The sequence below is a fragment of the Quercus lobata genome, chromosome 4 (genome assembly GCF_001633185.2).
Source record: "Quercus lobata isolate SW786 chromosome 4, ValleyOak3.0 Primary Assembly, whole genome shotgun sequence".
Classification (NCBI taxonomy): Eukaryota; Viridiplantae; Streptophyta; class Magnoliopsida; order Fagales; family Fagaceae; genus Quercus; species Quercus lobata.
In genome coordinates, this window is record NC_044907.1 from 61,196,524 (window position 1) to 61,211,726 (window position 15,203).

Below are 15,203 nucleotides of genomic sequence, written 5' to 3' on the forward strand. Positions count from 1 at the left end.
TAGCTCTAATACCATTTATAATGATCCAAAGCAATGTGCTAACCGCATCTATATAGTACCCCCAAAAAGACTAGTCTAATCGTAGTTGAGGATTTTAAAGTTGTAAATAAAGCCCAAATTACCCCAATTTATGCCTGATATGGGACTAAAGACACACCCACAACATACAATCAATCAATTTCCCCTCAATCCGAGGCATCACAGATACCATCTCAGGAACTTGAGATTCATAACTTTCATTCACAGTTCTCTTAACAAAAGATAAGAAATTTTTAACTCAAAGATAAATAATAAATTAAAGGACTTTTTCAGTACCTAGGATAATGTTCAATTTTATTGTTAGTTCCAACTAGGATTAGTTCTTGTAACATAGGATTATAAAGGATCACGGGTTCGATGAAAAATTGGTTCTATAAAGTATGCTCTTTTACACATATCTAATGCATCCTTACTCCCGGGTAGGATGCAAATGGTGCTCAGTTCTTGAACTACAATAATGTTCAACAACAAAAGCAAAATCTAATCATTTTTCCGGGAGAGAAATAAGAAAAGGAAAAAAAGAAAATTTGGTATTTTCTCTTTCATTTTTTGTTCGGTGCATCAGGAGATTGAGAGCTAGTTTCAGAGGAGACTAGACTCACCCTTCTTTTTACCATGTACAGTTAAAAATGAAAAGATACAATCAAATTTTAATGCACTTTTATATACAAAAATGACTGAGATCTGATATTCTCTCTCTCTCTCTCTCTCTCTCTATATATGTATATATATATATATATATATATTCTTCATATCTTTTGCACAAATTCTAGAGTCATGAAAAATGACAAGTTACATTGCAAGAACAAAGGCTGGCCAGTATTGGAGAGTAAACAAATGGTGAATCGCACAAATTGGCCTCATGATGTTTTAAAATCTAGAAAAGCCAATACTTTTTTCTAGCTGCCCTGGTGGGAACATCTGTAAATAAATTCAGGAAAATAGTCAGGATTATTTGTGAATTAGGTAGACTTAGGGCTAACAGTGTAAAAGAAGGGAAAATTGTAAACAGCAATTAAAGCAAATAGTTGGGTTCATCACCTCCACTTCCGTATAACGAATTATAATGCACTTCACTCCAAAAGCTCAGCCAGAGCTCTAGAAAACAGAAAGAGGCAAAATGTAAACATCATCAGATAAAAGCAATGCAAATTTGAAATAAAAGGCATCCACAGACCACAACACGTAACTAAAAATAAGATGAGGAAAACAAAGGAAGATTTTCAAGTTTTCTTGGTAATGACCAGAGACTTTTAACAGAATTTGTGAGTTGAAGGCCACTCTTTTCCAATGGTCCTAATTGTGATTATGCTACATAAATTATTTACCATTCAATTGTTGCCGACACCAAACACACCTTACTGGTTTGCTAGGGGTCTATTCTTAAAAATAATCTGTCCCTGAAACTGCATGGACATTTTCTAGAAAAGGAAGTGACGTAGGACAAGGGGGAACAACCAAAATCTGACTTAGAAATATTGGGGCAGATCTGGTAACACTTCTGTTTTGAGGGTTTAGGGGTAGATGTTGGTGAGGAAAGAGCTGGAAAATAATAGGATTATAGGGTTTCCAAGGGACTAAGGATTAGTAGGGTTTAGGGATGAAACAAAGGAGAACAATCAAGGTTTGGGCAGCTGTTCCTGTGCTGTGAACAGTGAAGTAAATAAAATAAAAGATAAATTCTAGGTTTGAGAGTAAATAAAATAAAAGATAAATTCTAGGCATCAAACCTAGGTTCCTAAGCATCACATCTAGGGTTCCTTGGCATCACATCTCGGAGAAGGTTGCATCACACAAACCATAAAAGAAAGCTTCATAGCTCTTAAATTCTGAAAACATTAATCATCTCAATAGAAAGCATTACAACTCTTTAAATAGAAGTCTAATACCTAATCCTAGTTGAACTAGGATTTCTTAAAACCCTAATAAGACTTGGCTTGGACTCCTTAGGCTATTACTACTAAGCCCAGCTAAATAACTAAACTTAAACTAAAATAAGACTCAACACAGCCCATTCTAGAATATCAGGAAATTACAAAATTGCCCTTGATATATAAAATCAAATAAAATATAATAAATCTGTCTTCCCACTGCCTCCTGCATCAGGAAGTCTAGTAAAACAAAGAAGAATACACTTCTGAAGAATAACTCCCTCGAGCTGAGTTAGTTCAAACCTGATTCCCCCCAACCAAAAAATAAAAAAAGAACCCAGAGAAACTACTAAAGAATGCAAAGAAAAAGGAAAGTTAAAAATAGAAGGGGATCAACAGTTCAAATATGTGTTATGAAACCTTCAAAGGAAAAATATACCAAATTGAATGTCCAAATCTTTCACGATAGTTTTATATACCAAAGAACTAGGGTATCGGACACTTCATCATTTTAATACACGTTTCAAGTACTCAACTATCTCAATTTGTCTGTTCTTTTTAAAAGGCCTATCCACTATCCAATACTACTCCTGTCAAGCATTTTATGATAAAGTGACTGCTCTCAAGATTATAACAAGTGCTTCACAACCCAAGATTTTCACCATTGCAGCCAGCAATGTTCACTATTTTATCATTTCTGTAAACCACTTTGGTCTATAAATTGTGTCAGTAAGCATTTTCCTTCGGTGTTAGGTTCTGCAATATCCTTTACAGGATTTTGTTCTTTAGAGGTGGTGAGGGATCAACACCTAGAAGATAAATTTTCCAAATGTAGAGGATGATTTCAAAGATTTATGGAATTGACATTCCCAATAGAAATCCAGAAATCTGTCCGCATCCCAGCTCTGGGATCCAGCACCGCTGTCGCTCACCAGAAACCCACTGGCCTGTGATTCCGTGTTGATATATGAGAGATAGAGAGAGAAGAGGCAAAGGTAGCAATGAACAGTGTCTCAATATGTCTAGGGAGGACACTGTTCATTGTTAATAATTTTTGACAAATTATTGAGTCTGAAGTTTGAGGTTTGGGGCTGGGTTTAGTTTCTATTTTTATTTTTTTTACTAATGGTCGTTTTGGAGAGGCTGCTGTAAGTGCCCTTAGATCTCCATTTGAATGGACGTTAAATTCTACTCCTTTTAACACTAATACTATGACTTTTTAGCTGATATGAACTTTAGAAAATACTTATGTACTTTTTTATTTTATTTCTTTTTTGCTTTTTTGGGTTTTCCTTGTATACTGTCCTGTACTAGGGTTGCGCTGCTTTTAGCCATCTTTTAATGATATTGATTAATTATTTTAAAAAAAGAAAGAACCTAACATGGTAGTGTCGAGAGGGGGGAGAGGGGGTGGAACCTGATAGCATTTGGCTACAAAATAGCTATGGTACTATAAACAACACAAGATATAATATTTATACAGGAAGAGAATAAAGAAGTACAGCTGAAAATAAACATCATAATTTGAAAAGAAATCTGGTTGAATAATATTTACCTCTGGTGGGATTCTTGTCTTTCGGAAGGATCTCAATATAACAAGTGTCTCGGAAAGAGGTTACTAAACAGATTTTGGCATCAAACTGTAAAATGTGTGATAGGTCAGAAACCAATGCCCAAAAAAATTAATAAATATTAAAAAATGGAAAGGACAAAAACCAATAAGATTACAATAAATACATGAAAATAAAGACAATAAGATATAATAAGAGAGATTGAATTTGACCAATAAAATAATAAACAAGACATGATCACAATCACTAAAAAAATCTTTTGGTGCGTGTCCTAATTTTTTAGCAGTCTTCACAAGCAAGGGGTCCATGCAATGCTGACTAAGAAAAGCCTATTAAGTTAACGTAATCTTCAAGAAATTGAAAGCCAATGCCAAGTTGTTTGACTTGTTACACAATATCAGCATCGGGTATAAATGCAGAAACAAAGTCACTGCTGATTGCTGACAGGACATAATTGCATGGGCAAATTTTCCCAAATCTTAAGATGATTCCAAAACTTATTTTGCAATCTCGCAACTTAAAAAAAAAAAAAAAAATCATTTTCCCCTCTCTCTCTCTCTCTCTCTCTCATACACACACGCACACACACAAACACAGACACAGAGCTTTGATTAATAAATAAATAAGTGCTTCTGACAAACCAGATCTGTAGGTGCTACAATTTAATCAAAGCTCTTTTGGTTAATGGATATCAAAAACCTCTTTTGGTTTGGCACTTATGGTGAACAATGTGTTGAATTTTTTTTTGTTTTTTTATTTTTTAAATAAATTGTTACAACAAGTTGGGCAAGGGATTCGAACCTTTGTTCTCCTCATAAAAAATTAAACTAAGCAATGCCACTGAATTACAAGGCTCTTGGCACAATAAGTCGATATTTTAATGCTAATAAGAACTTTTGGTTAGATGTCGGCTCTCTAAATGATTACTGCCAGCATAAGTGCTGACCATCAAAAACCTCTTTGGGCTGGCACGTTTGGTGTACCAGCAGTTCAATGAATTACTAATTGTCATTTCCTATCTTGTCAATGTGGACTTATTTGAAACTTGGTTAAATGTCAACACTATAAAACCATGCCACACTTACTAACAAACATACACACCATCAAGAGTAATAAATCAATAAATAAGAAACCACACACACTCCTGATCCCTAAACAACTTGGCATGTGACAAACAACTTCTAAGACTGGGTTGTATAGAATTCTTAGGATATGTTTGGTACACTATAATGGGCACAGTAATGTAATAGTTATTCTTATGGTTTAGTTATTCGGTAGTTTGGTTATGTTTTTATTACAAGAAATAATCATTCTTTATGAATAGATATCCTTTAAAATGAGGAATAATTATTCATCCCTAAAAGAGTTGTAATAGCTATTCTTTAGTAAGTGTAATAATTTCAAAAATTAATATATTTCCAAATAAACAAATTTTTCATGTGCACATAACAATTATGGAAATAAAAAATCATAAAAATTTCTCTCTCAATTTTAAAAAATATTATTTTTTATGAAATATAATTGTATGGGTAAGATATTTCCTAAAATATATTTTAAGTTTATTCTAATATTACAATGTACAACCAAACTTATGAATAGGTTTGATTATTCCATTACAACACATTTTACCTAGTAATAAAGATTACTATTCTTGTCGTAATTCACATTCAGTGTACCAAACGTGCTCTTAATATTTTTTAATGATACGGGAGAGATACAATGGAAGCTCCTTCATAATTCTACAAACATCAATTATCTTTAGTAGTTTTTGCATATTCATCAGTAATTTCCGTTCTTCTGGTTCTTGATACACAAAATATGATATGGTCTATAAACACACAGATCGAATCAGGTTCTCCAAGTTTGGTGTCGTCAATAATAACACAAAATCCCTTGTTTCATTTGAGGAAATAAGCCAATGGCTTCCGTCAATGTCATGTTCAATATCTGTCCACACCCCCCCCCCCCCCTTTTTCTTTTTTCCTTTCTTCTCTTTGAATAAGACAAAAGAGCTAATATAGGACAAATTGGGGAATTTACATACGTATGTATTAGGCCAACGTGCCTATTGCTAAAAACCTGAAAATGGTCAATTTTATAAGACTCCTAGTAGAATTAGGATTATCAGTTTGACTAGCAAAATAAAACCTAATATATACTAACTTGGACCTAAAGAAAATATACCTAAGATACATAGAATACCCTAGAAGATTCTAGACTCAACGAAATTACCAAAATACCCTTAATTCGCAAGAATTGCAAAAATTGCAAATTTTCTCCTGAATATAAAATTGACCATAACTAATCAAATAAATAAAAAACCCAAATTAAAAATTGTTTTAACCCTAAAATACTCATAGTTAGACCATTAAAATGACACAAATTTCACTTCACAAGAGGACCCAATAAAATAATTCTTGAATAGGCGAATTGGCAAAGTAAAAGCATATTAATCTTCCATGACTTCATCACTTGGAATAATTCAACCTCGAATTTTGAAGTGTTGAAGTATAAAAAACCTTTGAACTTGAAATTTTCACCAATTCTTCAATCACTTTCGGATGCAGCAGCACAAATAAAGAATCTTCCTTTTCCACCATGTTGCTAAATTCATATGGAATAATGAAATCAATGATTAGAGGGCTTTGCAAATTAAAATCTGGTTTAGAATGACCCATAGCAATGACATCAATATCTTCCTTGGTCTTGAAATTTCCATGATCAACTTCATGCTTATCTTTTCACTTTGTGATCATTGTCATGCTTGTACCACATTCCGTTGGCTTTTTGTTAAGGTGGACTTGTGGGGAATCATAAGGCTGACTTTCTTCCTTTAAGGCCACACCTTGAGGTACTAAACCAATATGCAATTGAGGCTGCTGTAACAGCAAGTTTTCAGTGCTGCATCTATCAAATTTGAAGGGGTAACGGGTGCAATGTTTTGCCAAAAAGGATGGGAATAAACTAGGCTCTAACTTAGGATCTCTAAATTGTTTATAAATTGCTACTCTAACATGATATTTAGCCAAAATAGCAACTTCCAGCTTCTTCATATCGTCTCGCATAGAGCATAATTTGTCAAGCTTTGCATCTATAGAATTCAGCTTCTCATCCATTCAATTAACCTTATCACATAATTGATGCAAAGCTTGAGACAAAGCCACCATAATTTTTAGTAAGAAAATTTTCACAAAGAACTTGTGCTAGGATTTTCGATCTGATACCAAATTGATGTAGGATAAATTAGGGAATTTGTCTAAGTGTGTTCGTGGTGGGTTTAGGGTTATGAAAGAAGAAGAATTAGAGAGACATTAATGGTGTCTAGGGGATGTACGAATAGTAACTTTAGAAAAAGAAGATGAAGAAAAGAAAGAGAAGAGAGAAGGAGAAAGAACCAACAAAGGCCAATGTGCCTATTGCTCAAAACACTCAATTTTATAAACCAACTCATCCTATCATCGTTGAATATATTGAGCACAATATACATAACGACTCTTGTTTGTACTAGTAGTAATTGGACTCCAAGTAGTATTGGGACATTAGTTTGATTAGTAAAATAAAACCTAATAAAAACTAACTTTGACCTAAAGAAAATAAACATGAGATACTTAGAATACCCTAGAAGATTCAAGACAACTAAATTACCAAAATACCCTTAATTCACAGGAATTGTAGAAGTTACATATTTGCCCCTGAATATAAAATTGACCATAACTAATAATATAAAACCCAAATTAAAAACTGTTTTAACCCTGAAAGACACATGCTTAGACCATTAAAATGACATGACTTTCACTTCAACTGGACTTCACATGAGGACCCAATAAGATAATTCTTGAAAAGGAGAATTTTCAAAGTGATAGCATATTAATCTTCCATGACTTCATCAAGAGCATAGTGAAAATTTGATTTTTGATTATTTACATTTTACCCATTTGTGTTTTAGGTCGAAGTTACATATTTGCCCTTGAATATAAAATTGACCATAACTAATAATATAAAAACCCAAATTAAAAACTGTTTTAACCCTGAAAGACACATGCTTAGACCATTAAAATGACATGACTTTCACTTCAACTGGACTTCACACGAGGACCCAATAAGATAATTCTTGAATAGGAGAATTTTCAAAGTGATAGCATATTAATCTTCCATGATTTCATCAAGAGCATAGTGAAAATTTGATTTTTGATTATTTACATTTTACCCATTTGTGTTTTAGGTCTAATTAGATTTGCCAACTGGTTTTTTAAAAACTTGCACTCTATTCACCTAAGGTCACATCCTTCGACATTTTTTCAGCCCTAAATCACATGCCTTGAGATGGCCCAGAAAACACGATAGCAACTTCATCCCAATTTGATTACATTAAAGCTCATGAACCAAAAACAAATATTAGACCTCAGATTGATAAAGTGCAACTTTTCAAATGAAATATTGGCAATTTGAGCCATATCACATGCAAGTATAAACAACACCCCCCCCCCCTCCCCCCCCACAACAAAAAACACCCACTGTAGGCAAACACAACTCCCAAACTTCATTTATAATATGATACCCCAAACCAAAAAAAAAAAAAACTTTAATGAGAAATTTGTGATATGAAGAAAGTAGTGTAAAAAATATTTTCTAAGAGATCTCAAAAGCTGAGTCATAAAAAGGATTGATAAAGATTAAACTTACTCGGTCTGCAGCTGCCTGAAGAGTAATATGATCTCCCCACTCACCTGATCTAGTAGAATAAAAGATTGAATGAAAATTGTATTAGCGTTTACTCACATATCAACATGCTTTCTGGTTTGCAATAAAAAAAATAGGAATCACCACAGATGTCTCACTTTTTCATCTTCTTTATGTAGCTTCTGTACTTCTCTGGGACATAACCTTCATAGAATTTTCTGAAATGCTTTAGCTGAAAAAATAATAATAATAATAGTAAGCCACATACAGTGATTATTCATTTTACATCAGAATTCAGAATTCACAACCTTTTCATAATATATTAAAATTGGCAAAATGCACACAAAAAAAAAAACATAGGTCCATCTTACTTCTACTCTATATATTTTAACATTTGCATTATTTTAAAAAGTAAAGGTAAACTAATAAAATCTGTGATTAGAAATAGGCTATTAGAAGAGAGTGATTTTTAGGTTAAGGTTGCTTATACAATGATATAGACCAAGAGAAAATTGAAAACAAGCAACCACAAGAAAATTAGTTTTAAAAATTGTGGATTCCCAAAATATCAACTAGAGAAATTGATGATGTAAACATGGTATCACTTTTCTTGATATTTCGAATCTAGTCTTCTTTCCATATCAACAATATCAACACCATTATTGAGACAAAACTGCATAAATGTGGAAAATTTATGGATCATTAGAGTTCTTCTAAGGCCACAACAAAAACTCACAACAACTAAGGTGTCAATCCACCATAGGTCAAAATAAAATGAAATCAAATAATATTATACCAAGACCCTCCACAACTCAAAACAAGGATGCTGTGAGACTTTGTTATGTCCTTAGACTTTCTCAACAGTCTATGAGTAACAATGCCAGCTAGTGAATCTAGTGGTCATCCCATATCAACAACTAGAACTGTCAATAAATCAATACATGATCTTGTAATCCCAAATCAAAGAAGTAACTGCAACACTCTATTGCATCTTTCTCAACACTTAGTAATAATCAACAGAAGTGATGCATTCCTGCAATCATGTGGACAATTCTGAGCAAAAGGACGGACCTTGGGCTAGCTCAATCCAATTGAAAGCCCAGTCCAAACAAGAACTCATGTAAGACATGAATCATAATGAGTATGCAACACCACTTTCTAGAACAAGATGTGTGTGTGTGTAGTAAATACTATATTGCATGTGTATATATGCTTCATTCCTTGTATCTAGAAAATATTATGATTATATCTCCTTTGTTATTGCACTATAAGATGAGCTATAATATATATATTATAGGATTTGAACTTGTGGTTTTTGTTACATGATGATTGCTCTTTATCATCAGGCCAAGATACCAATTGGTTTTTGGTATGGGCAGGATCCAAACTTAGGTCCCTTATTTGACAATAAGATACTTCATTAGTTGAGTTAACTGGAACGCACACTATAAGCTAAGTTATATAGTGAAGTATTTTCAAAGTGCTGCTACTCCCAAGAATAAAAAAGACCAGCAATTTAGCAAGTAGCAACAGGTTTTGGCAAATGATCGTAAAAGACTTGAACTAAAATCTTAAAATTCAAGAGACCACAGTAAAGACACCATGTATTATTTTTAACAATGCACAAGCTCCTAAGAAGACTTTTAAATACACTATTTATGCTAGGTCTAGCAACCATACAGTATTGACTGATAATTGCACATATATCTTTCTAATCTTAATCATCAAAAATCACTAAAGTTTATGCACATGAACTCTTTAAAATGCTAGAAACATAGATGCAGTTTGTAAAGCTAACATAAAGTAGGACAAATTAAGAACAAATAGGACAGGACTCATGTTGGCTGTTGAGTTGATTCTATTAAACAAGAAGCCGTGCTTGGGCTTGCTTTTACAGCAGGCTGCTTGGATGCTCCTGCATCAATCTCCCTATTTTTCTACTTCATAAACCTGACAATGATAGTATCATATCAAAACACCGGCAAAATTGGGTAAACCCCACCTCACTCCAAATTGATAATCTGCTCTAATGTCATTAAATATTACAGATAAGAACATGGAGCACCCAATATCAATGATGGTCAACATCATCTAAAAAATGGGCATAAGAACCATTAAAAGATCAGAGTATTTGCCCCAGGGAAACAGTCTTCTGAGCATCATCAAATCATAACTAATAACATTTCCAACTTGCATGTTTAATATTAGCTAAATAACTGAATGCAATAGTGAAGTTTTATCAACTATACCTGCTTGATGACCTGCTTCCTTACATGCTTGTGATAATCCGGATTGCGAAACAACTGATCTGCTACAGCTCGAAACTGTCCAACAATTTGATCAAATATTTTATTAAATACAGGCAAAGAGAAAACTATCCAAAGAAAGGGTTGTGCATAAGTTGACAGAAAAAGAAATCAATAGTGAATTGAACCTGACAATTCCCATCACCCTCCATTTGCAGTTCAGCTAATCCATATGTTACCAACCTATGAAAAACGAATTCATTATCACCCAGCAAACACAAGCCACATAACATGCACATTTACGGTATGGAGTATACAAATCCTAATGATGAACCATTAATGTCAAATCGTCAATAATCATTCCCATTAGCATTTCTTTTAGCTAGATTTACACTATATTATTACATAGCATAACTATAAATATAGGGACAAAGTTTAGTTACAAAATTGGTTGTAGCCTTAGGCTACAAACTCACTCAAAAAAATAAATATTACTTCATATTTTGAAAATCTAACTGTTGAATTACATATTCTTTATGCTCTTAATACACATGTCAATTTTTGTGTCAATCGGATATTATTTACTATATAATTTATAATCTTATATTTTATGCATAATTTTAAATTACAAAAACTTGCAATTTAAAAATTTATTGATGACATAGTTATTAATCTTTAATTTTCTTGAAATTTTGCAAACATGAAGGATATAAGAAGAAGATGTAATCCAATAGTGGATTTGTCAAAATTCACCAATAATAAAAAGATATTGAGTGAATTTGTAACCTAAGGCTACAATCGATTTTGTAGCTAAACTTTGTCCTAAATATAGTTACTATGCTCTATTTAGCTTCATTGTGTTACTTTGCCAATATAGTATTCTCATAAGAGGCCAACCAAAAAGGATGTCATGGAGTAAAACAGAAGCCAAGAGAAGTTACTGAAATGCATAGAACTGACATCAACTGAAATGCAAATTAAAATGTAAAGAACCTGGAAAATCCAAAAAAGAAGATGGGAATGCTGCCATCAAAACACAATTTTAATGAAAGAGTGACCATAGAAACAACCTGGGAAAGCACTTAGCTCCCTTTGACCATACTGGCAATTATTATAAGTTAATGATGAACATTTTTTTTTTCTCTTTTTTGAAGTAATGATGAACACATTAAATAAGTTAACTCCACAATGCACAGTGAGCCCTGAACCAAGGATAATCTCACAATAGGTTATGGAAATTTACAATTTTACAATATATATATAGAGAGAGAGAGAGCTCATAATGGAGTCAGAACCTTTCAGACAGCCGCTCATGGTCTAAGGTTGCATCATTTACATCAGGAATTTCCCCATTAACCCGGGGAGTATGCTGCCAACACAGTTGATCAATAAGTACATAGGTAGCAGGGTAATTGATGCAAAGCTATCCAAATTACAACAATACAGATGATAGAAGATTATTTTGCGAGCCTTAGTCAAATGCTAATCAACAAAACAAGTAAAGAAGGCGGAGAGATACATATGATTGATTCTAAAACTAACAAGTAACAAAAACTCAAGAAAAAGTTCAAAAGAATCCTAATGTAGATTGACGGACTTAATAGAGTAAGCAGTGCCACCTAGATAACCACAAAAGCACAGCCACGAACAAGGCAAATACTAAAATTAAGTGTAATGAAAATAGAACCAATAGAATACATGTACTTTTACATAACACAGACAGAGAAGGGAAGACTAGATCTACATCCTGATCAATTAAGAATGCCTAAGTTATAAGATGCCAGACTGTATATACTATGACCCTGTTTTTTGGGACAAGTAACAACTATAAGCACTATGAACCAACAGAGAATAATTATACATGGTCATGCTATATCTTTTAATTTATTTTATAAGTAACATAGTCATGCTATATCTGACACCTCTACTCCAATTTTCATTTACATTAATACATAAAAACAAGGATTTATAGGGCATCGTTGAAATTTTGATTATAGTGGCTTGAACAGTGTCTTATTACTTGACAACGTGAAACTCTTTCAAATAAATATCTCAATTGGCCACTTATACATCATTAAGCGAGGATGAAGGGAATATGGATGATTTTTAAGCTCATTTGTCTCTATCAGCACTACAAAGTTGGATAGAGTTTGACCCAAACTTTGCAAATTTACTGAAAAAAAGAAAAGAAATGGACATGGTTACAATACTTTGCCCAAAAACTCTAAATATTGAATCACACAAAAACCAGTACCTTTATTTAATCAAAAATAAAATAAAAATTGATTCACTCAAAAACCAGATGACTTCAGCAGTAGCTTAAACAGTTAACCAGAAGACTTCAGCAGTAGTTGAAATGGTTAACCTGACAATATGCTCTGTGAAAGAATGCATAACAAATCTTACTGATTTAAACAAACAGAAAAAGTAATTATAGATTGCTATAGACTGTGATGTAGGACAACCTAGGCTTCCCACCTAGATTAATCCCACTGTAGACCTTAGGCTTCACCACCTAAGGTTGTTTGGATTCACCACCAAACGTAATGCAAACTTTGCACGGATAATCACTGAATAATATTAATAATCGTTTGAATACAAAAGAAACCATCTGGAGCTTTATACACAGCTTCTAGGAATCACAATGATAAAGATAAACTCTCCTAATACGAATTACAAATTCCAAAAAAGAATGAGGATTTAAAATAAAATGCGAGATCTAAAAACATATCTCTCCGTGGTGCCGGTGGTAAGTACTACTAAATAATCTCAAATACTAATCTAATACTAATCAAATACTAAACTAATCCTTATCTAAGGATATAAAATTCCATCCCTATCATAACTCAAACTAAATAAATAAAAACATTAAAATCTAAAATTATCCAATGAAAATCCAAAATAAAATATTGAGACAGTTTTGGTTGTGCTTTGCATCACTAATACTACAAACATATCTACAAAAAGGCCAATTTACATGACAAGCATGTTTATAAATAATTTTACATTAAGAAGGCATCAGCCATGAGTTATCATTAAGCATACCGGAATGGAATCCAAATGGGAGAGTCTCTTCCCAAGCCTGCGATCAAATTTTGAACTTTCCTCTTCGGCTAAGATGCTTGCAATGGTTTGGTCATCCTCGGTATCCTGGAAACTGCTACTCAAACTTGAACTCGAGCTTGCACTTGCATTGATATGACTGTCATCCATACTACCTCAACTGAAACAGATGGCTAATACAACCCTGCAAAGCATGTCAAAATAAAATAAGTCAATGAATTAACTTGATCTATACAGTACACAGAGTACACGCATAGATGTCCACGCACCAAGTGCCTGTTTGCCATAGCTTATTTTCAGCTTATGAACAATATTTCAGAGTCCTAATTATTAAGCCTAATAAACCAATGAAAATAAGTTCTCCCAAACTGAGTACTAATACAAATATAGGGTTATTAAGGATCCATATATGCACACACCTAATAAACCATTACGCGCGTATAAACACATGCATAAAAAAGTCCCCATCCCAGATCCTTATCCGAACAAATAAGGAATACCCAGATGCTTATATCCATGAAAGTTACAGAAGAAAACATGGAAACCCAAAATCGATTACTTGTTCTTCTTCATGAATTCTCTATTCAGTCATAGGAAAAGAACAGAAAACCCATACGGATGAAATGAACCTTACTTTATATTGGATTGTTGTTTTAGATTCTTCAACCGAGGCTCAAATTACTGTCTTATCGTCAAGCAACAGAGAAGAAAACAAAATAAATAAATAAAAATAAACTAACTAAAATAACGGATACCCAGAAGTCAAATATGAAGGAAGACAATCAAAGATGAGCAATAACAATATATTCTTCAAGCTCTGTGCTTCCAAAAAAGAAGCATACAAAAAAATAGTAAACCCAAATTTCAGTTCTTTTTTAAATTTTGTTTTGTTTTCTGAACAAGCAAACAGAGGCAACGAACTTCAACAAATTGGAATCAGAATAATAATAGAGAGAGAATAGTGGTTACCCAAATTTGGAACAATTCAAGGAAGGAAGGCGTCCAAGTTTGTAGTGTGTGTTTTATGACTAACGCTTCATTTCAAGAGTTGTACTAAACGTAACTCTTTCTTTCTCCGTCTCTCGCCGACAAGAAACCTACACATGTTCACACAATACAAGTTGAATTTTTTTTTCCAAATAACCTTAAATATCAAATAATTTCTTTAGTGGTAACATTTCAAAACAATGTGGAAAATTAGTATCTCGAGTGTCTAAAACTCGAGTTTTTAAGTCTCGATTTGTAAGTGGTGGCATTTGAGGTGGAAAAATATCCACGTTGAGCTTGAGTTTCACTGTTTTATTTTTTCCTACGCGTTCTTCTTCCTTGCGTTTTATTTTTTCCTTCTTCTTCTTTGTTCTTCGATGCTGCAGATCTGAAGACCTGATCATCCAATCGCTCACCCAGCGTTCAATCGTTGAATCAACCAAATCGGCTCACTTAGCATTCAATCGTCCAATCAACCATATCGTCTCTTCGTTCTTCCTCTGTTCTTCGGAGCTCCAGATCATGCCTCTTGAAATCCGTTCTTCCTCTGTTCTTCTTCAAATCTGATGTTCTTCAAGTACAAAAATTGAGTCTTAGAGACTTGGTTTTGCTTTTTGGAACTTGAGTCTCTAAGACTCGAGATCTATGTGGTATCATACTACTAACTCACCAAGTGGGAATCGAGTCTTTAACCCTCGAGTTTTAGATTGAAATCGAGTCTATAAAACTCAATATGCTAGTTTGCA

The 15,203-nt window shown here is 33.3% G+C and overlaps 1 protein-coding gene across 2 annotated transcripts; it reads right to left on the bottom strand.

The window, feature by feature from the left end:
• Window positions 1–543: 543 nt before the first annotated feature.
• Window positions 544–14,597, bottom strand: LOC115987407 (OVARIAN TUMOR DOMAIN-containing deubiquitinating enzyme 11). 2 transcript variants are annotated; one of them, XM_031110940.1, is made up of 10 exons: window positions 14,440–14,597; window positions 13,453–13,654; window positions 11,703–11,776; window positions 10,596–10,650; window positions 10,411–10,485; window positions 8,320–8,393; window positions 8,165–8,213; window positions 3,466–3,550; window positions 1,081–1,137; window positions 544–960 (listed from the first exon to the last, which is right to left on the bottom strand). In XM_031110940.1, the coding sequence occupies exons 2-10, from the start codon at window positions 13,618–13,620 to the stop codon at window positions 917–919; spliced, it is 681 nt and encodes a 226-aa protein (XP_030966800.1). In that variant the 5' UTR covers window positions 13,621–13,654; window positions 14,440–14,597; the 3' UTR covers window positions 544–916. The 2 variants fall into 2 exon arrangements, with proteins under 2 accessions (XP_030966800.1, XP_030966801.1); XM_031110941.1 differs by lacking the exon at window positions 14,440–14,597 and adding an exon at window positions 14,105–14,412.
• Between the last annotated feature and the right edge of the window lie 606 nt (window positions 14,598–15,203).